The 23,366-nt window shown below is 35.0% G+C and overlaps 1 protein-coding gene across 3 annotated transcripts in view; it reads left to right on the forward strand.

The window, feature by feature from the left end:
- The window catches only part of LOC143187638 (putative peptidoglycan muropeptide transporter SLC46), a 148,622-nt gene that overhangs the window by 8,929 nt on the left and 116,327 nt on the right, over positions 1–23,366 (forward strand). For 2 of the 3 annotated variants that reach the window (XM_076391878.1, XM_076391875.1), the window contains exons 2-4: positions 19,996–20,097; positions 21,136–21,273; positions 21,371–21,454. In XM_076391878.1, the coding sequence (XP_076247993.1) occupies positions 19,996–20,097; positions 21,136–21,273; positions 21,371–21,454 (324 nt within the window). The remainder of the gene's footprint in view (positions 1–19,995; positions 20,098–21,135; positions 21,274–21,370; positions 21,455–23,366) is intronic. The other variant, XM_076391876.1, reaches the window with a different exon arrangement.

Below are 23,366 nucleotides of genomic sequence, written 5' to 3' on the forward strand. Positions count from 1 at the left end.
CATTTTTCAAAGATTTCAATGGGTTTATTTGACTTAATATCTTAAGTTATTTTTTACAATTAAGTGATCCATTTTTTATACATATAGTTCTTATAGGAAGAATTTAATAAATTGTATAATTTGACATATAAAGTCCTGCAATATTTTCTGTAATGAAGAAAGTATGCAACGTTGTAAATTATCAAGAGAAATGGAACTGAAGAGTAGCATGATATGAAGTTATAAACAAATTATTAGAGATTTGAGGCCTTCACGGCCCGGCATCATACAGTTCTCACTGTTCACACTGGTATAGTATCAGTGTGTCTCTTGATCCTCTAATGAAGCTAGTTACAATGCTGACGAAACGTTGGAAAAATAATTCCAGAAGGACACGGCTTACATCCGAAATCCTCAACAGTGAGAACTGTATAATAAATTACTGACTTATAAAATGACTGTAAAATTAGTATATTTTTCTCTTTTTATATGTAAATGCTGTGGGCATTTTTATTATATATAAAGAATGAAAATTAAGGAAGTTTTACTTGTACAACATACATATAATATAAATACAGAAGATATATTCACGACGTGTCCACACATTAGCTGAGTAACACAGAATAAGAGGACACCAGCGATGATAAAATTTATAAATACAGTACAGTGTGAGGCCACGCATGGGGGTCATGGGTCTCAAGTATCACCCCTTGCGATCTTATGAACGGTTCACTTAAGACTCGCAAGCCGCCGACTGAAATACAACAATTGAACTGTTCTGTGTGAGTACAGTGTGTAGTAAATACACAATCATTTTGGCGACAGGTCTTCGACGAACGAAACAGTGCCCAGTTAAGCATCGAAAGTCGAAGTCAACGATTATAGTGAAGCGCTGAGGAGAGTAGTGAGTAGACAGGAGAGTCATGAGGCTGCCAGTACAATGCATGTTCAAAGTCGCAAAGACAAACGAGATATGAAATACCTAACGACCAATTATTTTTCAGTATGTATCGAAATGTCTTTATCAAAGCTCTTCTCACCACATTAGTTTGATCTTGTCGCGACGCTTGCATCACCACTTCACTATAATCGTAATCTAAGGACTGGTTTATACTACCCATCTAAGTGGCACGGGGGTGAGCTAGCCGCCGTCCAATCTTTTTCCAGTAAGATTTGAATGGTGACCGCCTGCTATGTAGTATTCACTCTACGCCAGCAAACGGATCAGAACTGACTCGACCACTGGATTAGGCCTAGGGCTAGAGATATAGATAACGAAATGGTATCAACAATTTGATATATCGATAATATCTGTAAGATAACGAAAACGAATAAGAGTAACTAGAGTCTTCATTCTTTTAAACTTAAATTTATGACCTAGAATAGTTACGTGACTGTTTGTGACTATCAGGTCGATATCTGCTGTAAGAGTTTTCATTACAGAAATAGTATTACCATTGACAAAGTATAGGGAGAGACTCTATATTTTATGGGGTTTCGTGTCCATAGTCAAACTATAGTACCGACTTATAAATTCGAAGGACTTTTCAGCGTCTTCTGTTTATGAATAACGTTCACTTAAAGAACTAAACATTGAAGTAGTGATAGTTGGAGAAGGGACTGTAAAGTAAATACGAGTGAGTTGTCGCTGGCGAGGATCAAAATAAGCACTCGTTGAGTTTTTATAGAAGAATTGAGCTTCGTGAGATTTCACGCAACAGTTCGACTCGACCTTGCTTTTCGTAACGTATGTGATTCAGATCATGCGATACGAATAATTAAAAACGCTCTGAATTATATCGTGTTCGGTGTCATTTTTATCCAGTGAATATAAAGGGTTTGTTCACACTATGAACTAGAAGGAAATAGTTATGTAGAAAATAGAGTACATCTTTGATAACTGAAAAAAACAATACAAGTTTTCTAAAAAAGAAAGCATTAGAACACTCTAGTATCAGTCCAGGTTTCTTTGATTTGAAGAATCAGGATTTGTATGCACCAACAAAGATGGCACTTTTAACAATTAATTCTGTAATGTAAATGTAAAATTCATAAAAAAATATACTTTTCTTAAAATTAATAAAAATCTTTGAGGGTCTTATCGAAGAGTCTCCTTTCGAGCTGGAAAGTGAAAATACATATCTGAGATGTCGAAAGGACCGCGTATGGATCGTGCTGCTTCCTGGTAATTTGGACCTAAGCGTTTCAAGAGTAAGAAAATAAGACTCTTCTCTTTGAACTTTCTGAAGCAGTCTCAAGCGCCAAAATCACCTACACTGTTCGTGGCTCAACAGTGTCTCCCAGGATGACTTTTTAAGAGATTTCTCCTAAGGCATGTACAATACATGTGGCACCTGTGGTAATATGTGTACTGGAGGAGGATATTCTCACTAACCCGCATTCCCAATCTGCACACCACAGCTTTCCTTATTAGGTGCCGTCTCGTGCACATCTACCCAACTGAACTTGTCACGATTTTACTGTATTATCGATAACCTAAAAAATAGCAGTGCTGAAATGAGAATACATTTTTCGGTTTTATTTCTTGTAGAATTACGACAGAACACATCGTAGTTTACAGCTAAGCATCCTATAACATTATTAAATATGAGTAGAATCTCATTAAACCATGACCAGGGCTCTGAATTGAACTCTTCTGTTTCGAATGAGCCTTTTACTTCTAAATCTTCTTATATAAAGACAAAAAATTGTTTCCGATGTTTTCGAAAAGTAAACCTATATTTTTTTCTAATTTTACTGGCAATATCGCCTCTCTGCCATATCTGAACCTAGACCCTTCTATAAATAATTAGTGATGTTGTTAATAATTCATGTTTAATTATTCAAATTAAAGTGAGAGTATTTACAAGTAACTACCAATTGTGAAATCGACCACTGTTGTGAGGCGATCGTCGAAATAACATAATATAACATAATATAACGTAATATAATATATATAACATAATGCATTAAATATAATGGACCGATTTACTTGCTTGAACTGCGTGATGTATGATCGCGCCTGCGCCTTTAGGCGACGGACATCTGGACACAGTAAAAGAAAATCTTGAAAATGAAATGTTAAAAGTGCCACTTTTCTGGATCGCATCACGAGATGCAATAGATGCACCGATCTGGATCAGTCTGAGCTTAATTGAACCAATGATATTCACGACTAATCCTTACCCGGCCGCTTCTGAGTCTATTTGGACCCATACAATGTTTATGCTTATGTCGTGAAGCATAGCTTAATCTCGGCTTACCTTTTATCCTCACTCTAGTCCAGACTTCATAAAACAACAGTCGTTGTGTGTCGCATAAAAATATACCAGTCATAATTGGAGCGTATACCTAGAGAAGAGTGGATACAATAGTATAACGTAATAGTAAATCATCTAATAAGTAATTATACGTTGATAATGAATCAAGAAATTAAGCAGTTGTTCAGTAAGCATGAAGGATAGGGTAGTATGACGTGAATTAACACACAGGTATAACTACGTTTAATGAAACTCTTTATTTCAATACGCAGACCTGCTTGTCCTGTCATCGAACACTTAAACTCTCTAGCTCTCCACTTCTCGACACTCTGATCGTCCTGTCACGCCCATCTTACGCAATAAAGCCTTTTTCAAAAGAGTCCCCAATCTTTCTGAATCCTCGCCTACTATCTATACCCTTAGTGGGTCTGTCTTATGCGCGGTGAGGCAATCGGTGAAGACAGACGATCGTTATGTATTTTAATCACAACTCGAAATTTCCTCTGGACTTCACTCAATGGGGATCTATTCGATCGCAGGACGGACCTGCGCTGAGTGAGCATTAAAAACCCCTAATTTATGACGGTCGCTAACTACTATTGAGGTCTCTTAACGGATACATGCTACAGCTAAAGAAAATCTAAAAATGTCTCCTCACAAATTAGCTTCACTGATACGCGAGTCATAAATGACACGCTGGTCGCTATAAGCATTTTCGATAATTTAGTTGACAATGAAAGCGATCACAATAATGAAGTTTCACAAAAATAAACCTGAATTACAAAGTCATGAAAATGATATATTTTCCAACGATGAGCGCTTTGAAAATCATTTAGATGTGGAGTGATGTACACAAGGAACATAATGACCTGATTATTCGTGTTCTAATAATACATTTATTGATAATACGTGTACACACGCTATAATTCCATGCAATGCAATCGTTCGCTTGTTGGAAACACTCCATGCTTTCTGCCCTTTTTGACAACGAGGCGTCTTTTCCAAGTGTAATGCCCCACGGTCTTCTTTCTCACTCTATCTATTACTATCTCTCTCTACCTATCGCCATCTCTCTTTATCTATTACCATCTCTCTCTATCTCATTGTATTTATTTTCTTCTCTTTCTACTGTAGGAATAGAATTGTTCGAATCTATTCTTTATTTGGACAATTAACGAAAATTACAAGTCAGGACGAACACGCGACAAAAAATACAGAAAGTATGCGTACGCAAACAGAAAAGAAGGACAAGCGCCACCGTAAAGGCCGAAATCCGTCTCGTAATCCGTAAACCGAAGCCGTAGTCGTAATCATAATCCGTGATCGTATCCTTTACCGTGCTTGTCTCGTGATTCGCGTTACTCTGTCCCCGCGCGCCGCGGGTGCGTCCTTTTGTCTCGTGTCGATCAAACATTCTCGCATATTCTAGATGTCCTTTTTAAATTCTATACGTAACCGCTTATTAACCGTCTCGAACAAATTTGTTGAGGTTTTTTCTTGCGTTTGCGTAGATTCCTACGCACACACAAAGTGTTTGTACTGGCTTGGTAAAGTAGTTAGTATTTTTGTGACTAACATTGTATCATCAATTGGCTGTTTTAGTGCGTTTAATCTATATACTAAATTTTCAAGGGTACTTACGTGTGACGCTATATCGCTTCCTTTTTCAAATTTATAATTGTAAAATTCTGCCAGTAAAGAGCGTTTCTTCTATTCAGTGTCCTTTCCGTACGTATCTGTTAATTTGTCCATTATTTCTTTTGATGTTTTACAGTTCAGTAGATGCATTTGCGGCTTTCGTTCGGTTCAGGTGATTATAATTTTTTGAGCATTGGCGTTTCTGTGTTCCCATTCTGATTTTCTTTTCTCACTCCAATCTTCTGTAGGGGTTTCTTCACCGGTTACTAAATTTTGTGCATTTATTGGTTTAAATAAAATTGTTATTTAGAACTGCCAAAATTGGAAATTTCACTCGTCTTTTAATTTTTCAATTTGTAACCTCTCCTCGTAACTGTGATTTCCGTTATGCGTAGCCATTTTTCTTTGTCTCTCGATCACGTTCGAACGTTCTCGAACCTTTTTGTTCAATGTTATCACTTGATTTTAGTTCACTAATTTTAACTGCTTACCAACCTTTTTTTATTTTTCACCAGGGAAGGGATCTGGGTCCATAACCTGATAGGGTTTTTACTTTGATGGGATTTTAGTTTTATATAAAACCACTGGTTTTACTTTTGCTTTTATTACAGTCGTAGAACGCATATATGTTTCGCTATATTCTTACAGACTAAGGATTCACACTGTTTTTGTACATACATAATCATCATCTACACACACGCTCATACCTATATACATGTGTGTTGATTTTCCTGACCCTCAAAATCCCTATATACTATTAGCTGACGTTCACTACCTGTTTCCCAAATATCACCAGGTACGCTGGATTCAAACGATCAATGCTGACTTTTATTGTCTCGTTCTAAATGTTCTTTCGCCTTTTTCAATTACCTCGTACAATCCGTCGTATGGTGCTCGAAAAGAAGATCTTACCGTGTCGTGTCGAAGAAAAACAGAAGTAGATGGCAACTCTTTGTATATAAATATCTTTCTATTGGCGTGTCGCCTGACTAGTTGTGGTTTAATAATGTTCATATGACGTTTCAAGCGAGCAACAAACTCTGAATTCGCGTTCGCGAAGATTTCTCTTGGTATAATTCGAAATTTTTATTTCGGGCTTCTTGTGCCTCTTAATTTAGTTTCCCATTTGATATTAAAGCATGAGCAACAATTTGAGGACCATGAGCAAATATCTTATGTACAATCAGAAACATTGGATACCATGAATACAATTTTATAAAATATTTTGATGTTCCTATCGTATAATCCATCTATTGTTCAATATTTATTTCATAATTGCTCGCAATAACTGTCATTATGATATCAAATTTTTTAATAACAATAAAGTTTATACCAGTAATGTTGGCAAATATTTCGCAATTTGAAAAAAATCTTCTCACAGTAAATGTCCTAGGACCTAAACGCTTAAGATGTCAAATGTCTCAGTAAACAAACAAACTGAAACTATGTGTCCTGATGTTTTAACTATGAGGTATCAGAAACTGTGGATAGTATTTTGTGACATTAGTTTTTATATTTAATTAGGCTACCTAATACATTATAATGTAAATCTAAAATTGATTATAATTAATGTTAGTGTTTAAGCATTGGGATATGGTTAATTACTGGGACATTTACCTTATTTCCATCATTGATGCTACCAAATTCAGGCTTGGACTTATCAACTATTAATGATTCTCTCCATAATTTCTTCCAAAATCTTTCTTCAACACGTTTTTTCGTCATATTTACAACAATTTTGTCTTCCATACCTCATGCCTGCCATTTTTTTAAAGGTAATTTGTATGCAAAATATAAGAGACATTTAAAACATCTAATACATCCGTGCAACACATATCAAATTCAAATTTCGATATATTTACTGGTGCACTATATGATAATTCAAGATTATTAAAACTTTTTGACGTAAATCCACAGAGATAACATTTTTGCATTGATGTAGTTCCCGTCAATATGTTACGTAGTTTCCCATTAGCCATTGTTAGCAGCATTTTGTATTTTACCCTAACACTGACTCCATCAAAGTCATAGATCGAAGCTAGCAAGCGATCTATCTGGCTCTACTTACCAACTTGTATTATTTTGTACGAAAGGAATCGCAACTTATTTTTCGATCGCGTTAAATTATATTAATGGCGGGTAAGTTTTACCTCAACGAAATATGCCAGAGCCTCTTCTGTAGACATCGTTTTACATTATTTTCAATTTTTTCTAATGCTTTTTCATATTTTTTAGAACAAGAAGATGAGTAAGTTGTTATCTCCTTTACTAATTTCGACGTTTCTATGTGCCCCATTGAACCCAAGTTTTTCTAATTTTTCTTTTAATTTCCTTTATTCGTGCACCAGTTTTACTATTTGTAGACTTTTCACACTATTTGTATCTGTTTGTTTTTGTCGTTCGCTCTATCTGTTCATACATTCACTCACACTATATTCATGCATTCAACATTCTTCTACGATTTGTCCCCTTCGTTTTCATCAGTAATCTGGCGGGTGCATTGGACATTTGTTCAGTGGATGAGATCTTTGCAATCTCCTTGGAAGTGGTATTGTGTAGTCATTTACCGTCGGGTTTTGGTGCGTGTTAATTCCGGCCTAATGTTTTTCATTTAGGATTTTAAGGGTTTGTTCGACTGCGAACATTGCGATTGCAGATCACGATTCGACTGCGTTAGCCTGAATTTCAGGTCGAAGAGTCGAATTTTAAGATCACGTTCATGATCAGTGTTAATTGTTGCATTTATTGTTCCATTAAATTAGTCAGTTTCTCCATCATGTTTTCCATGAGTAGTCCTTAATTTTTCTGTTTTAAGGCATTTCGTTCGTTTTGAACAATCACCAATATCTGAGGGCGACCAAACTTAACTTTTAACTTACCAGTACGAAAATTTTTAAACGTTATTGTATTGTCTAACCAACTTTTGTTTCTTTTTACAAATTTCTTTTCAATTCAGCGAGAATCGGTCCATATTCTTTTAAGAGTCGACGAAAATCGAAATCAAGGTCTTTTTATGATAGCCCCCTCACCTTGTGGACACATTGTATGAAACATAATTCCTTGATACTGCGACGTGACCGTCCCGCCGAACTGTATTCGGCCTAGGACGGACGTGCAGGATGTGGCCACTACGCGTCCCACGCCTTGATTTTTCCGTGGGCGCTAGATATCTTTCGATACCGGCGTGGAACGCGATTCCTTTTTCCGAACCACGGCCCAGGCTAGCTCTTTATCCGGAGAGGGGCGAGGTTCTTCAGGCTTAGGGTGAGGAACATATCTGATATCTCGGGTTCTTAGGGCGAGAACGCTAGTCAAAACACGGTTTTCTGAAGTAATAAAAGATGTATTCTAGCGAGAAACGTACAAGCATTAGTCGAGGTGATTACACGCGCCGTCCCGCGACACATGGCCGCCGGCAGTTACCTGTTCCCCGCTACAGCGATCGCGTAACAATGGTTTTTGAGCGACGACGAGGCTGAAACGCACGTTCGGCACGCGTAAGAGAACCGCCCGCGTGGCCGCTGTTACAACGAAGTTATACCAGCAAGCCGACGATGTACCCGCACGCGACAACCGTTCGCTATGACGCCGCTAAGCCGCCGACTCGCCGTTTAGCCGAGCCCGCAGGCTTCGAGAAAACCCGCACGTGAAGGCTTCCTTCCAGTTACACAGCCTACACGACCACCAGGAGTCAGCCTTCTCAAGATTCCGCTGACGAACCGCTCTAATCCGAGTCAACCGGGGAGAACAATGAGGGAAGACTTACCTCCTGCGACCTGGTCAGCGTCCCGTACAAGAAGAAGGCCGAGATCGCTGCGTGCGGCAGTATCTTGGCACGCGACGCTTCCCTCACCGTGCCCCGATTGGCTCGCTCGTGTCGCGCGACCTCGCGACCAATAATTATTGGCGCCGTTCAAATGTTGACGGTTGATTGGCAGAGCTTCCCTGAGTCCCCCTGGAACTTGTCTTGCGGCGTGGATCCGAGACGCAGTGGTAGATGTCGCACTTCCGGGGTCCGCTGCCATCATCTGCTCGTGAGATGGCTCCCGTGGCGACGTCCCAGCGCCTCTCCGGTACGCGGGGTGAGGTGGCCAACCTCGCGCGCGTCGGCGGGTCCCCATCCCTCGGTGCGTCCTCGTACATCCGTGAGGCAGCCCTCCCATCGTGTGTCCTTCCAGAGTTACACGATGGGCTACGACAGCCTCCCGATTTAGGCGTCGCGTCACTCGCCGGGTGAAGTGACTCTGGAGCGGCGGGTACTCTGGCCGCTCCCCGATTCCGAAGATTCGCCGCGATAGATCATGTCGGTGGCTCCGATCTGGTCTCGCACCTGTCTCCTGCCAATGCTATTGTCGAGGCCGCGGGGAGAACCCTGTTAGCTTGAGTGCAAAATAGGTGTTAGTAAGGTGTTGGACTCCCGATGGTACGCACTAAAGGCCTCTCTTGCCCCGGGAAGGGTTCGGCTCTGTGACTAGCACTTGTACCACGTCACAATACTTGGTTTTAAATGCAAAACTAATCTGTAAACTCAATATTAACATTTAACAATGTGTGAAAAACGAAGAAATCTTACCAACTAGCAAAAGGCACAGAGAGAGAGAGAGAGAGAGAGAGAGAGAGAGAGAGAGAGAGAGAGAGAGAGAGAGAGAGGCGCAACCCGGCATCCTCATTCAGACTCGCTTGTCCATAAGGTATAAGAAGTCTTAGACTGTCCACCTCACTGGGAGTTTGCTTCTTCAACAATATGCATATATGACTATACAAAGTAGATATTCTGTATTATATTACAACGTCGAATATCTATTCCATACAAAAAAATTTACCAACAAAATTTATTATACGTGCGTATGAAACATTTTGCAACAACACCTTTTCACAGGCGATTATTCAAAACTGTCACGATCACACTGTCCTAAATATCAAAGATTCATTTATTTATTACATATTTCGTGACGCTAGCACTCATAATATACATACGTATCTCTCACTTATAGTTGTGTACGTGTCTCTCATTATAGGAAACGTTATGTCTTGACACTAGGTACATGAGTTGATCGCTATCGTGTATCCTTTTCCCGAAAACTGAGTATTCCAATTTTACCCGAAACGTATTTTATCAATATCTCAACACGCTTGTAATATGCTCTAAATTTAAAGATATTTTTCTTATGCCGGATATTTCCAAATATGTAGAGCATTTTTGGAGAATATATTATACGCACGTGGACAATGATAAAAGTTGATGTGTACATATATTCGGAAACGCTTAGTTTTTCAGTTACACATTATTTTATGTTATGTAAAACGCTGGCTCGAATCCTATAAAAAATAAGAAATAACTTGAGACACTTTTGTAGAGTAGGTTCTAGATACAAAAACATTGAAAAAAGTTCAAACACAAATATGCCCGAAAACGTTCTTTAGTTACATGCTATTATACAGTGTGTAAAATGCTGGCTCATTTCTTGCCTGCAGACGGTGTGCTATTCTCTTTAAGGCCTTACTAGGCCCAGGTTACTCTGACCGTTTAAATGAGTGGCATATATGTTGTGACAGGTCTTAAAGAAAGTATAACACCGTACAGAATATAAAATAGCATACAGGATATCTTAGCTAAAGGAGATCACCTAAATATTTTCTTCATTTTTAATGACACAAAACATGTTTATAGTGTAACAACCGGCAGCAGCTTCGCATACACATACGAAGAAATCGAATTCTAACCAAAAAAACAATCTTTGTCTTAATAAATAACAAGTGATAGTTCAAATCTGTACAGTGGCAGTGACCCGAGCCCACCACCTCAATTCCCTAGATCAAATCATCGCGCCAGCGACAAGCGACGCGCTTGCGCACATACAGTAGAACGCTTACATTTACGCATGCGTAAAAAATCGGTATAGTACCGAAGCGACATTCTATGGCGTACGCACTGACAATCGGATGATGACATCGCAAACCAATCGGCAAGCGAAACTCTCGATACGCCTGCGCAGGCATCACCAGATGCATGCGCGAAAACTTCGGAACCAATTAGGAACACATATCCTGCGACGACCCCCGAACGCGCAAGCGCAGCGCAGTGCTTCCCCTAAATTAAGGGGAGTCACCAGATCCAAACGAAAGAGACATTTTTCTTGTATAAATACGGCTGCATCAGCGAGGTGTAGAGAGGCAGTACGTAAAGAACCTTTCTGACCAGCAGGTACTGCGGGCGGTCTATTCTTCCCTCCCGATGGCGCGTGTTAGGCATTACCCCTTGAAACCAATACTAAGGGAGGGAACAATAGACCGCCCGCAATACCTGCTGATCAGACAGGTTCTCTTCCGAGGAAAGTCACTAAATTTGTAGGCGCAATATCTTGAAAATTAATTTAAAAAAGTATATAAGTTAGACGTCGCTGGATTCGTCTTGAAACACATTATCAACTGATATGTAAAAAAATATATAGTTCCATTTAAACAATCAAACTTGACCATCATATCTCATGTAATAATAAGGTTACAAAAATTCGCCTTCGCTAATAAATTGGCCCCTTCAAACCATAAAATCCTGTATAAATAATTTTTTTTTATCTCTAATACTTTAAGAAATAACGCACTGTGCAGTGTTCGCTGGGACACCCTGTATATTTATTTTAAAGAGAAATCGTAGTCTGTGAAATTTATTTCTTAACCGCACGCCACACGAATTCTACTAGTGCGTCTACTACGACGCACAGTGGGGCAAAATGGCAAAAAAGTGGAAAAAAATCAATATCTCTGCAAATAATGATTATATCGACTTGAAATTTTCAGGTATATCACTGCTCTTATACCAGAAAATATTTGCTAAATTTCAAGTCGTTCGGTCAATAGGGAGCCAAGAAAAAAGTTACGGAAGTTGTCAGTTCTTCGAATATTTTAGAAAAAAAAATCGAAAATTTGACCCTTCGGATATTGAAATATTTTCGATTAAATTTCACTAAACTTTTTAGAAAACGGATAATTTTATTATAAATAATTAATATATAAAGTAATTAATTTAAAAATGATTAAAAATAATAATTACTTAAATTAACAATTTTAAGGCTTCCGCACTGACTTCGATATGTTTTTTTTTCATTTCTGGTCGCAAATGAGATATGTACGGGTCGAATGATTCCAATATTCGATGAAATGCATCTTCATTCGTTGTTAAACGAGAAATTTTTCTGGCATGGTGTAATCTAAATGTTTTATAATCTTTATTCCTGTTTTCTTGCGCTTCTTCAGAAAGCTGTCCGATCGGAAGAGCTGCTGTTTATATCACTTCGGCACCATGAATTAATAATTTGTGCACACTAGAGGACATAAAATACAAACCAAATTTATCTGGATCAATTGCATGATGACAGTTAATAACTTCTAAAATTACGGAAAATTTTCGAATTAAATCTTCATTAATTTGTGTTATTTCCGATGTCAAAGATGTGTCGGCGAAAAATCTCCTAGAAGTATTTCCTGTGTTCGATGAGCCATATCCTTGCCGTACAAAATCTACACGGATCCCCATTTTACGAAAGAACTCTTCTTGAATTCGTTTTTTTTTTCAGCCTCTTTCAGTGGAAGCGTATCTTTTGACGTTCTCCAATTTTGAAAACTCAAATTGTAAGCAATATGAAGTATATACTCCATGCATTTTATTCTACAATGAAGAGGCGATAATCCAAGTTTCAGAGATTTTTCACTTGATTGCTTGCTCTTAACCTTTTGTAAATTATTCATTTCGGAAGGACGGGCATTGCAAATAAAGCAGTTACTTGCAGAGGCAGTTCCTGTTACTGCTTGTGCTACTTTCCCATCTAACATGGTGAAAATAAGTACATGCTTTACTAATATTGTTCTATCACCAAAAAGCAAATTTGTGTTTTTCAAGTTTTTATATTCCTTTTCCACACTTTCCATTTCTGAACGATCCAATTCAATGGTTTCTTTCTCAAACCGAAAACGTAACGCTCTGCAGTAACGTGTAGATTTGTAATTTTTTATTTATAGAAAAAAATACACGTTTCCTGCTAAACAATACCGACAACTTTGAAAAAAATAAGAAAAATAATTAGACAAAAAAAGTTTTCTTCTATGGTATTCCTCCTTCAATATCATTTAAATGCTATAAACATTTTTTGCGTCATTAAAAATAGAGAAGATATTTAGAAGGCTTCTTTCAGTTGAGACATCCTTTACATGGACTTTTTAAGGCACATGGAACCAAAAAGATGCCAGTACCACTTTTCTGATATCGAGAACATCGACTTTGAAATTCAAATGTGTTAAAACAATTCCATGTAAATTCTTTATGAAAATTAAGTTATTCTTAATGCTTGGCACATAATAAGGAGCATATATACAAACTAATGAATTTAATTTTTTAGTTAACGAGTTATTGAAAACAATATTAAGAAAAATATTATAGCACTTGCATCTCTTGAGTAAAAACTTATTTCAATAATTTGTTAAGCAATCAATTTTTCTGGCCTTTAAATTGCTACGTACGGAGAATATTTTCCGTTACTCTATCAAATATTCGAGTCTCTGCCTGTTAAAAGAAATTTTAAGCTCTCACTGATCACAGATCAGTTTTGTCAGCAAGCACATTTATCCTCAGAGGCTCCCTGATTTTACATCAGGTTCGTCCTCGTCTACAATAATCCCAAATGCTAACTGATCTTGCATCAGTTTCGTCGGTTGTACCAACCAATGTTTCAACCACTATATTCTTTGGAAATATATTTATCCCCACCGGCCTCTCGCGTTGCTCGCGTCCCGTCGCGTAACAAAATGATATCTTTACGTAACGTTGGATTACTTAAATTGTTTACAACATTATATTTTACAATTTAACTAACCATCTCTACTCTTAACTGAAAAACTTCAAAACTGTTAATAGCATCCTTTTGGTTTTAAATATCATAAAATCGTTCATCGATATTAGATGCTGTCATTCTACTGTTATATTTAAAAATTTGAATAAGTCTTTTTATTCCAACGTGTTCTACTTCTCAAGAAGATAAAAAGTTGAAAAGGTGAAAGACACTATATATAAATTAACCGTTCTTTTAGAAAACCATGTCAAAATTTCAATTATTCTTAAACTCGTTATATTTATAACGTTTTTACATTTAACAATCAGGTAAATAGGTACATAATAACGTGCTATTGACGAAGTAGCGGTGAATTGATGTTTAGCTCGGAAAATATATCGTAATATTAGTAGAAATACTGGAAGACCTTTGCGTCTAGTAGAAATGCCAAATCGGGATTTTCAGTGACTAGATTTAGTGACTAGATTCACTGATCAAAAAGTAATTATTTTTGTATCTAAAATGTGTTCGAATAATTCTTAAAGAAGGTGTTGAGAATTCGCAAGCATTTAAATACACAAGTTTTACTTTAAGCTAAGTAATGTATTTTAAGAGATACAACAGTTAAAATAACGAGTTTGAAGACGCATACTCGAGAGAAAGTCTGAGTAGAAAATTCTTTAGTTACAAATTTCCTAGATGTATGTATGAGGGGTGTTGGGTCTTTGAGAGGTTTAACTAGACATTTCCTTGGTTCCTCTTTGGTTAATTATTTATTCAATCTTATTTTACATGGGACTGCGTGGCACATCTCGAGCCGTAAACTCAACGCACCTATGCCGTGACTTTCTCATCGAGTCTCTGCCGTTGCGCTTCGCACGCGTTCGCGCAGGCCCCCAACAAGGGGAATCACGTAATTGAGACGAGTTATATGTTGAATATGGCAACAGATAGACAAAAACTGTATAGGGAAAAGATGAATGATATGATAATATTTTTTTCCTGCGACATTATTTTTTTAATGTAATTGCATATTTTTGATTAGTCGTATCGATTCCTTGGGTTATCCTGCGTGAAAAAGCTTTAATTTACCATGTTAAAAAAATCAATATTTCGTGAGATATTTCACATTTTTACTAAGGCAAAGGACATTAAGCGTAAACATTTGCAAATGTAAGACACGTTAAAAATAAACAACATTCTACCCCTTCAAGGCAAAAATTCTAAACATCAGTAATGTTGTATGTATTCACTTAGTTACCAGTAGTTATTTTCTGGATCACATGAGAAAATGATGCCATTCAAGAATAGTGAAAAAGTTAATATGTTTGCTTGTTTTGTGCTTTGCAATAAAAATTCTGTGAAGTTTGTATGAATGTACAATCATACGTATTTCGATTGTAAGCATACTTTGCTTTCTTGAAACCTAACAGAAATGTACCAAAACCAGTTATAAGTAATGAAAACATACAATCCACTATATTAGCTTATGGTGAGTTTAAACCACAAGCTTTAACGAGGGAAATAGCAAGAGAATGTAATACCACTCAAAGTTCTATCGAAAGAATTTTAAAATCGCAAAAATTGCTTTTCCATTAGACATATTTCACATTCAAGTGGTGAAATTTGACGAATGCAATTCTGTCAGTTTTTCTTACGTAGAATATATCATAATCCGAATTTCCCTCGAAAAATTGTATTGTTTGATGAATGTGCACTTACAAATAATGGAATGTACAGTAGGCATAATGAAAATAATAATTATGGACTACAGAAAGTTCACGACTTTGAAGAGAGACGAATAACCAAATACGTTTCAGTATTAATATCTGATGTGGTATTTTAATTGCTACTATTATTAGACCATATTTCTTTACAACGAACATACTGAATGATGAAAGATATCTGTATTTTTTACAATTTCTGTAACCTGATTTCATTTATAAGCTACCTTTACAAATGCGACACAATTTGAGATATTATTAACAAGATGGTACACCTGCACATAATGCATGTATTGTAACAAATTACCTACAATAGACTTATTCCAATAAATGGTTTGGAACACAGTACAACACTATGATCCGCACGGTCTCCAGATCTGAATCCTTTTGACATCTTTTTATGGGGTTACCTCAAAGATAAAGTACGTTCGTGAGCATTTGCTTCTATTGATAATTTGAAAGAACATATTAAACTATAATATATTGTTGTAACATATGCAGCTTAATTCTGTCACGAAAAATATTAACAGCTCCTTCACATGGCAATTTGTGAATCGTGAATCACGCATGATGAATTCCGGCCATACGGCTTTCTTGAAATCAATGCGATTGACGAAACCGTTCGTTTCGCGATTGACGCTATCGCGACATTCGATTCACCACTTGCGAAATTAATGATAAATAGCTGTTTCAAATAATGTGAATGGACTTACAAGGAAGGGTTTTTGGTGTCCGCCTTCGATTCTTTTGATTTTCGGATATGTTATAGAGAACCAAAAAATAAGAGACACATATTTTTTTATATCGGCCTGTTTTCATATTTAGGGGATGAAACTATCCCTCAAAGTTGATAAGATGAAATACGAGAAATAGCTTAAGTTAGTTACAAAATTATTATCAGACCTGATATGTATTCAATTTGTGGCATATCCGGGAGGGCGAATAATGTCCCTGTTGTCAGTCACTTCGAACGGCAGTGGTGGTGGGAGGACCACCAAAATGTACGTACATGTACATTTTGATTAACTATTTTATATCTGTACCTCAATGTTACCGATAATCCTTCTCTTGGTGGTATATTGGCACGCATATTTGGTTCGTTCTTTATCATTGGATGTTGTATATTATTAAGACGCTTTTCAAATGATGTACTAGACTAAATTAAAGAACTAATTAAAGAACTTATTAAAATCCCTTAAAAGTTTTGCAAATACTATGTGGAAAGTTCCCTTTTACCTTTTTGTACTATTAATCGGATGAATCTAATATTTTCTATTCACTTCCCTTTTTTTATTATTTCTTTTATGTATAAGCCAAATGGAGATAACTTAAATTTCCTGTATTTTCTCAGAAAAGTCTTTGGTCAAAAGCATGTGTATCATGAACAAGAGACAACAAGTATATTCCTTTGCTACAAAATTATATATACAGAGTATGTAATTTGAATCCAAGGTTAGTTCAAGCGTATTATATAGTAGGTCGTTGAATTCATCTTGACATCAATTACAACAATATGAAATCAAAAGTATATGATGCCATTAAAAAGAAACTCAAGGTCAACTCGGTTTCTCCTTGAAAGAAAAGTTTTTTTGGAAACTTTTAATATCGCGATTTGTAGACAATTTAAAGTTGACTAACCTACGCTAGAAACGTTTTTTTTTTTCTAAAATTATCAGAAAAGTTTGAAAATTTAAGCTATATTTTGACGCGTGATCTTGTTGCAATCGCATGTCTGTCTTCGTTATTTGTAATTGGCAAAACAAAGAAAAATATAAACGTGAATTGCGATTCATGAATCCGTATATAAAAGAATCGTCGGACACGAATGGCATACGTGAATGGCCGTGTGAAGGAGATCTAAAAAACGATGCATGAAGTACATACAATCCAGAGGCGAAGTGTTCGAAAACCTTTTGTAAGATAAGCACACGACTTATAAAAAATGTCAAACATCTCACGAAATATTCATTTTCTCAACATGGTATCTTCATGATGTTTTATGCGGAATGGCTCAAGGAATCGATACGAGAAAAATATGCATCTGCATTTTACTGATGCATCGTTGCACACATGAAAAAAAAGTCGTAAAAGAATAGACAATATCATACTATTCAAGCTTTCCCTCTACATTTTTTTTCTATCTAATGCCAAATTTGAGATATAACCCGTCCTAAGTGCATGATTCACCCTGTGTACTATCCATTTTTAGCGGAGAGATGAGGACCTTGTTCTTTAGCTTGGTCACTGTCTGAACTGCGGTTCGGACTCCGACTTGAAAAGTATGCACAAATAGTAACCTAAGTCGTTGAGAACAGAATATCTTATCATACTTATCCTTTATGAATCAGGACTAAAGATAGTCATTCAACAGAAGCCTACTATCTTAAAAAGTCCTTACGCAATGATTGAAAGATTTAATTGAGGACGTTTCATCATCAACGTATAAGTAGGAGTTATACTGGTCCAACTTATTTGCCTACATTGTTACCAAATTCTACAGATTCGTTTCTTCGTTCACTGAAGTGAACAACGTCAAGTTGTACTACGACACATATGGCACCCCATTTATTTTACGATGACTCTTCTCCGTATTGCAATCAATCAGTTCGCCAATTTTTAGACAAAATGTTAGAAACGAAATAGATACGGTGTAAATCCTCGTTCTTTAGATTTGATAACGGTGATCTTCTTTCTTTGAGGAGCAGTAAAAGAAACCGTTTAATATTTAGATCAGAAATTTTGAGACAGGCAATAATTAAAGTATGGGGACGAACAAACTTTCCAGCATCTATGACCAACATAAACCATTGCGCAGAAAGTAAGGAAAAACAGAAATAAAATTGAGCAACTGCCTGCACCAAAATCACTCTAAAAACAAATGGAAACGTGGTTTTTCAAGAGAAGGGTTGGGTTCTGATCCATAGTCTCATTCATCCTTTTAACCTCTCACTGAGTAGAATACGCTGCAATCAAAATAAGTGTAACGTTGAAATGTTGAGTTACGTATACACTCGTTGACACACACAACGTCGGCGCATCACGCGCCCAATCCAAATGGGCGACAAACTCCTGTCATGAAAAACTAGATCAAGAATAATTTTACGGTCAATATCTTTAACAGATCTTCACCGATCCAGAAGTGTAAAATCCCGCTGTAATGACCATGACAAATAATTTTTGCACATTCTGTACAACTGGAATAACGATTATAATTTTATGTACATTTTCACAAGTAAAAAATTTGACTGTTTTGCACTGTAAAGATGTGTATAACAGAATTTAATCAACAATCTATACAAAATTCTTGAGGTGAAGTATAAAGTGTTATGTCTATCTCGAAATTCATAGACAAAAATATTAAATTCTTTAGAAAACAATGATTTGTGATGAACATATAACAATGACACGATAATAATCTAAACTTAAAGGAAGTGACTAAATACAGAGCCGACTGAACAATTCTGTTGTGCAACCTTGTGTATTGTTATGTAATGTCAAGTCGTAATGCAACGAAATTATTAAACGTAAATATCAATCACTGTTGTATCATTATTTAAAAGTTTTGTAATAATAAAATTATGTCTGCAAAGTATTCTCACTTATCACTTGAATTATTAGCAACAAGATTATAATTTTTAATGCACTATTAATATTTGTTACATTTTTAAAATATGAAAGAGTAACATTCTATTTAATATCACTAGAAAAATTGCTGTGAGAAAATATTCTTGCAAAATTGTTAATCACGCGCAAAAATACGTTATTTTCTAAAAGATCCTTATATAATGATTGAAAAGGTGAAGTCATCAGTTTTAAGTACTCATTATATACAACTAATAATTTGTAAAATATAGAAGTAGTATTCACAATATTGATTACAATTTCTTTCATGCGAGTGTTATTAACAAATCAAGCGGAAAACAATTTTCAGTCGACAGCTATTATGAATATCCTCTTATATTCAACATGATTTAACATAATTTTAATTTAAGCAGTGTAATTACAGTGTAATTTGCCATAGAGAAATTTAATCGGAGTGTAGTTAGCTATAGGGAAATTTAACACTTAAAATACGGACAAATTTCAAAAATAATTAAGAAAAATTATTTCAATAAAGTTATAGAATTCGTAATTGTCTCAAAATAAATTAACACAATAATTAATTTAAATATGGATTTACATATGAACTTCGTCTATGTCGAACACTAGTCTTTCAAATATTATGTTGAATTTTAATGTTGAAAGAAAACAAAGCGTACAAAATACAAGATGTAATTTTGGAAAGCGTTTTGGCTATGATCTTTCGTGCAATGCGAAACGAACTATTCCACGTACGTTTGTTTGAAAGATTGGAACAGTTTGATAAATTATACTTGATGGCATCGTAATAATTAGATTTTTCAATCGTTAACAGGTATAAAAGTAAAGAAAAACCAAATTTTTATGTGAAATGCTAAACATGTTAAATAAAATTAATGCATTTCGAATACTCAAAATATAGTTTAATTAGCTCACAAAATACGTTGAGTTAAATGTGTACTAGAAATTTAATAAGTCTTACTAAACTTTTAGGTGAAATGGCAGTAATGTACCTTTATATGAGGTATAGATATCATTGGAACGAAATTATGTACAGCATGTTCACCACATTTGCCATGGTAACGAATTTAATTGGTAAGTAAGCATATATGTAATTTAGTCATTTTTTCAAAACAAAAAACTTGTGTTTATAAAAAAAATCTATTTTCTATTTCAACAGTTTTTGATAAGACGCATAAAAGGGTGAAAAACAACTTCTCTATATAGTTAGTTTTTTACAATTTACTCTGCATGAAATATTTTATCAATTTCAGTTGAGATAAATACACTGTATACATATTTACGGGCATATAGTGATATTACTCATATTATTTTTATATTAGATCGGTTTATGTGTTTTATTGAAATTGGTTGTGAGGACACTCTCGATATTTGTTAATATTAATGTATTTTCCTGTGGACGCAATTACTACGGTGGCAATTAAAAACTTATAATTACATATTCGTTGATTAAAACTGTCTGTATTTAGAGTTCAACTTGTATATTCCAACTTATACGAATTAACCCATTTGCATCATTATCACCAATTCCCGATTAGTATCATCAGAGTGCGTATATACACGCGTCCACTTTTCATCTATTTCTTTACTCTTCTCCTTCGTAAATCATCGAATTATTAAATTTTTTATTTTTTTCTTAAATATTAATACTTAGATATAATAAAAACACATTTGTTGATAAAGGCATATTCTTCCTTATGATGAAAATGAGTTAAGAAAAAATAACTAGTCAAAAATTAACTAGTATTAAATATTATTGAAATACTAATAATTGAGTATACCAGTAATTTTAAGCCTTTAATAGTTGAATCAAATTGTAAATTTAGGTAAAAGAATATGTTTTTTTTATTCTTTAAAATATTTCTATACGTTACAACAAATGTAAAAGGCACGTTTTATTATTATTATTTATTTTTATTTATTATTTCTTTCGATGTATTGTTATGCCCCAGCCCCACTCGGGTCACACAAATCGGTACTTGATACTTCGCCCCAGTCTCACTGGGGATAAACTGTTAAAGGGTTAATTGACAGTAGAACTAGTTCAAAAACAAATGATTTAATATTTTTTTCATTCATCTGATATCACAAATACTTTTGTTCCTTTTATAGGAACTGCTATATCCGTTGGCGTCTTTAGTCATATCTTAAAAATTGATGATGCGATTGTGGGTATCATGAGTTCAACGAGTAAAATTTTAGCTGGTTTTGTTTATGCGTTTGCAACTACAGATTGGATGATTTATTTAGGTAAGTAGTTACGAACGTTAATATACTCAAATATAATTTCTTATTATCTTTATTAAATACAAACGATATATATCAACAATAATTCTACTCATTTTAGCGGCAATTGTTGAAATCGTGAATGGCACATCTTTTATAGCGATGAGATCAATAGCATCTAAGCTCGTATCACCAGATGAACTTGGTAAATAAATACAAATACTTATACGTATATATATACATATATATACACTTATATTTACTTATTTTTTGCATTGTGTGATATGAAGTAATTCTTTTACAGTTAAAGAACTATGAAAGATTAAACAAAATATGCGTGTGTGACTACCCAGTAAATACTAGTTGTTTTTCTTTAACTGACACTGAGGTATACATACGTACATACTATACGTTAATGGTAAGTTGGCAGTTGGGACTCTAAATTTTTGTGTCTATTTGAACCGTACCATCTTTGAGAATGAATCATATTCATCATCTGAACAGAGTCTCTGATACTAAAGTTTTCCGATTTACAGGAAGACGTATTACGACACAAAATATATCATAAAAAATAGGAAACATGAATTATAAATGGCATCGAATCGCGTTGGGTAATATGACAAGCACTCACTTGAATCGGAAAATCTTAGTATCAACGACTCCGATTAAGTAGCAAATATGGTTTATTTTTCAAACATGGTACGCTTTATATGAGGGTCCTTCCTATACTCAAAAGTGACATAGCATATCCAAGATGTAGGGTTTTTTGTTTATCTTACTTTTCTTCTTATTTTTGTTACATTTGTCGATACGAAAAATTAGTGTGTTAGGACAAAATTGTTTGGTTCAAAGCGACAAATAATACGAATCATGACTTTTCCCTTATTTCTTCAGAGTTTCCAAAATCATCAATATTTTTTTAATGGTAATAATATGAGTTTTTTTATAATGTGAAATTGTAGTGCACATCAAGACGTTATTCAACGATCTAGAAAACCGTAAACTATAAATATCCTTGAATGAAAACTCAGACTAGTTGAAAGTAGATTGGGAAATTCATCAATCTTTGTTTCCTAGCTTCATGCAGGTTAATTCGATTCATAAAAATCTGTTAGTTAGCCGATTCACTAGATTATATTCCACTTGATTGTTTCATGTGGAGATACATAAAACGTCAAGTTTATAACTTCAATATTTCAATTCAATATTTCACACGCTTGCAATAACATTCATTTAACAATTTTCGATCATAGAAAGAAATTTTGTACACAAAACATTCCTAAATAAGTGAAAACTACTTTACATATTGATTAAGCACCTAAAAATAACGAGAAAAGTATATACAGAGTGGTACACGTAATTTGCACACTTCTATAACTTCCAAAGTATGCGTTGTACACAAAAATTTGTTGAACAAATTTGTTGAGCATGCGCTTTTTTAATACGTGGAGGTGTTTCGAAGGTTTGAAGCTTAACTTTATACCAAAATACGAAATAACGTCGAATTTTGAATAAAAAAGTGTTGACCTTTATTCGCTTTAAACTTAACAGTTAACGAGTAATTTCGCTTTGTTTCTTGAAATTTTACTTTGCGTAATGTTGGAGATTCAATATTATCGGAGGCTTCCACAGGAATGCGGTATTTATGTGATAATTCTTATTAACACGACGTCTATCATGATCCGTAAGCACCTATTGCATTCATGACTCGGTATTAAAGCTACCATCTATGTTTTTACGTAATTATCAGCAAGATGAAAGTAAAAACGAAAGCTAGTAATAGTGCAAAACTAATGAAAAATAATGATATCACAAAAAACCTTAAAAAGATGAAAAAAGCACGACAACTATGTACATTCTCTTGAAAAATTTATCCTACAGAAACCAATCTCCCACAAAGCATCAATCATTTGAAAAAAACAATTTAAGATATTAAATTAAATTGTATCTTAATAATATTAACATATTAAAACAAATGAATCTATTGAAACTATTAGAAAATGCTAAGCGTAATAATTAATTAATATATAAATGTATAATATTTAATATAATATTAAATGTAGGATGCGGATATGAAAGATTATGGAACGAATCGCGTACATACAACGATAATAAAA

Source organism: Calliopsis andreniformis, unplaced genomic scaffold (genome assembly GCF_051401765.1).
Source record: "Calliopsis andreniformis isolate RMS-2024a unplaced genomic scaffold, iyCalAndr_principal scaffold0133, whole genome shotgun sequence".
NCBI lineage: Eukaryota > Metazoa > Arthropoda > Insecta > Hymenoptera > Andrenidae > Calliopsis > Calliopsis andreniformis.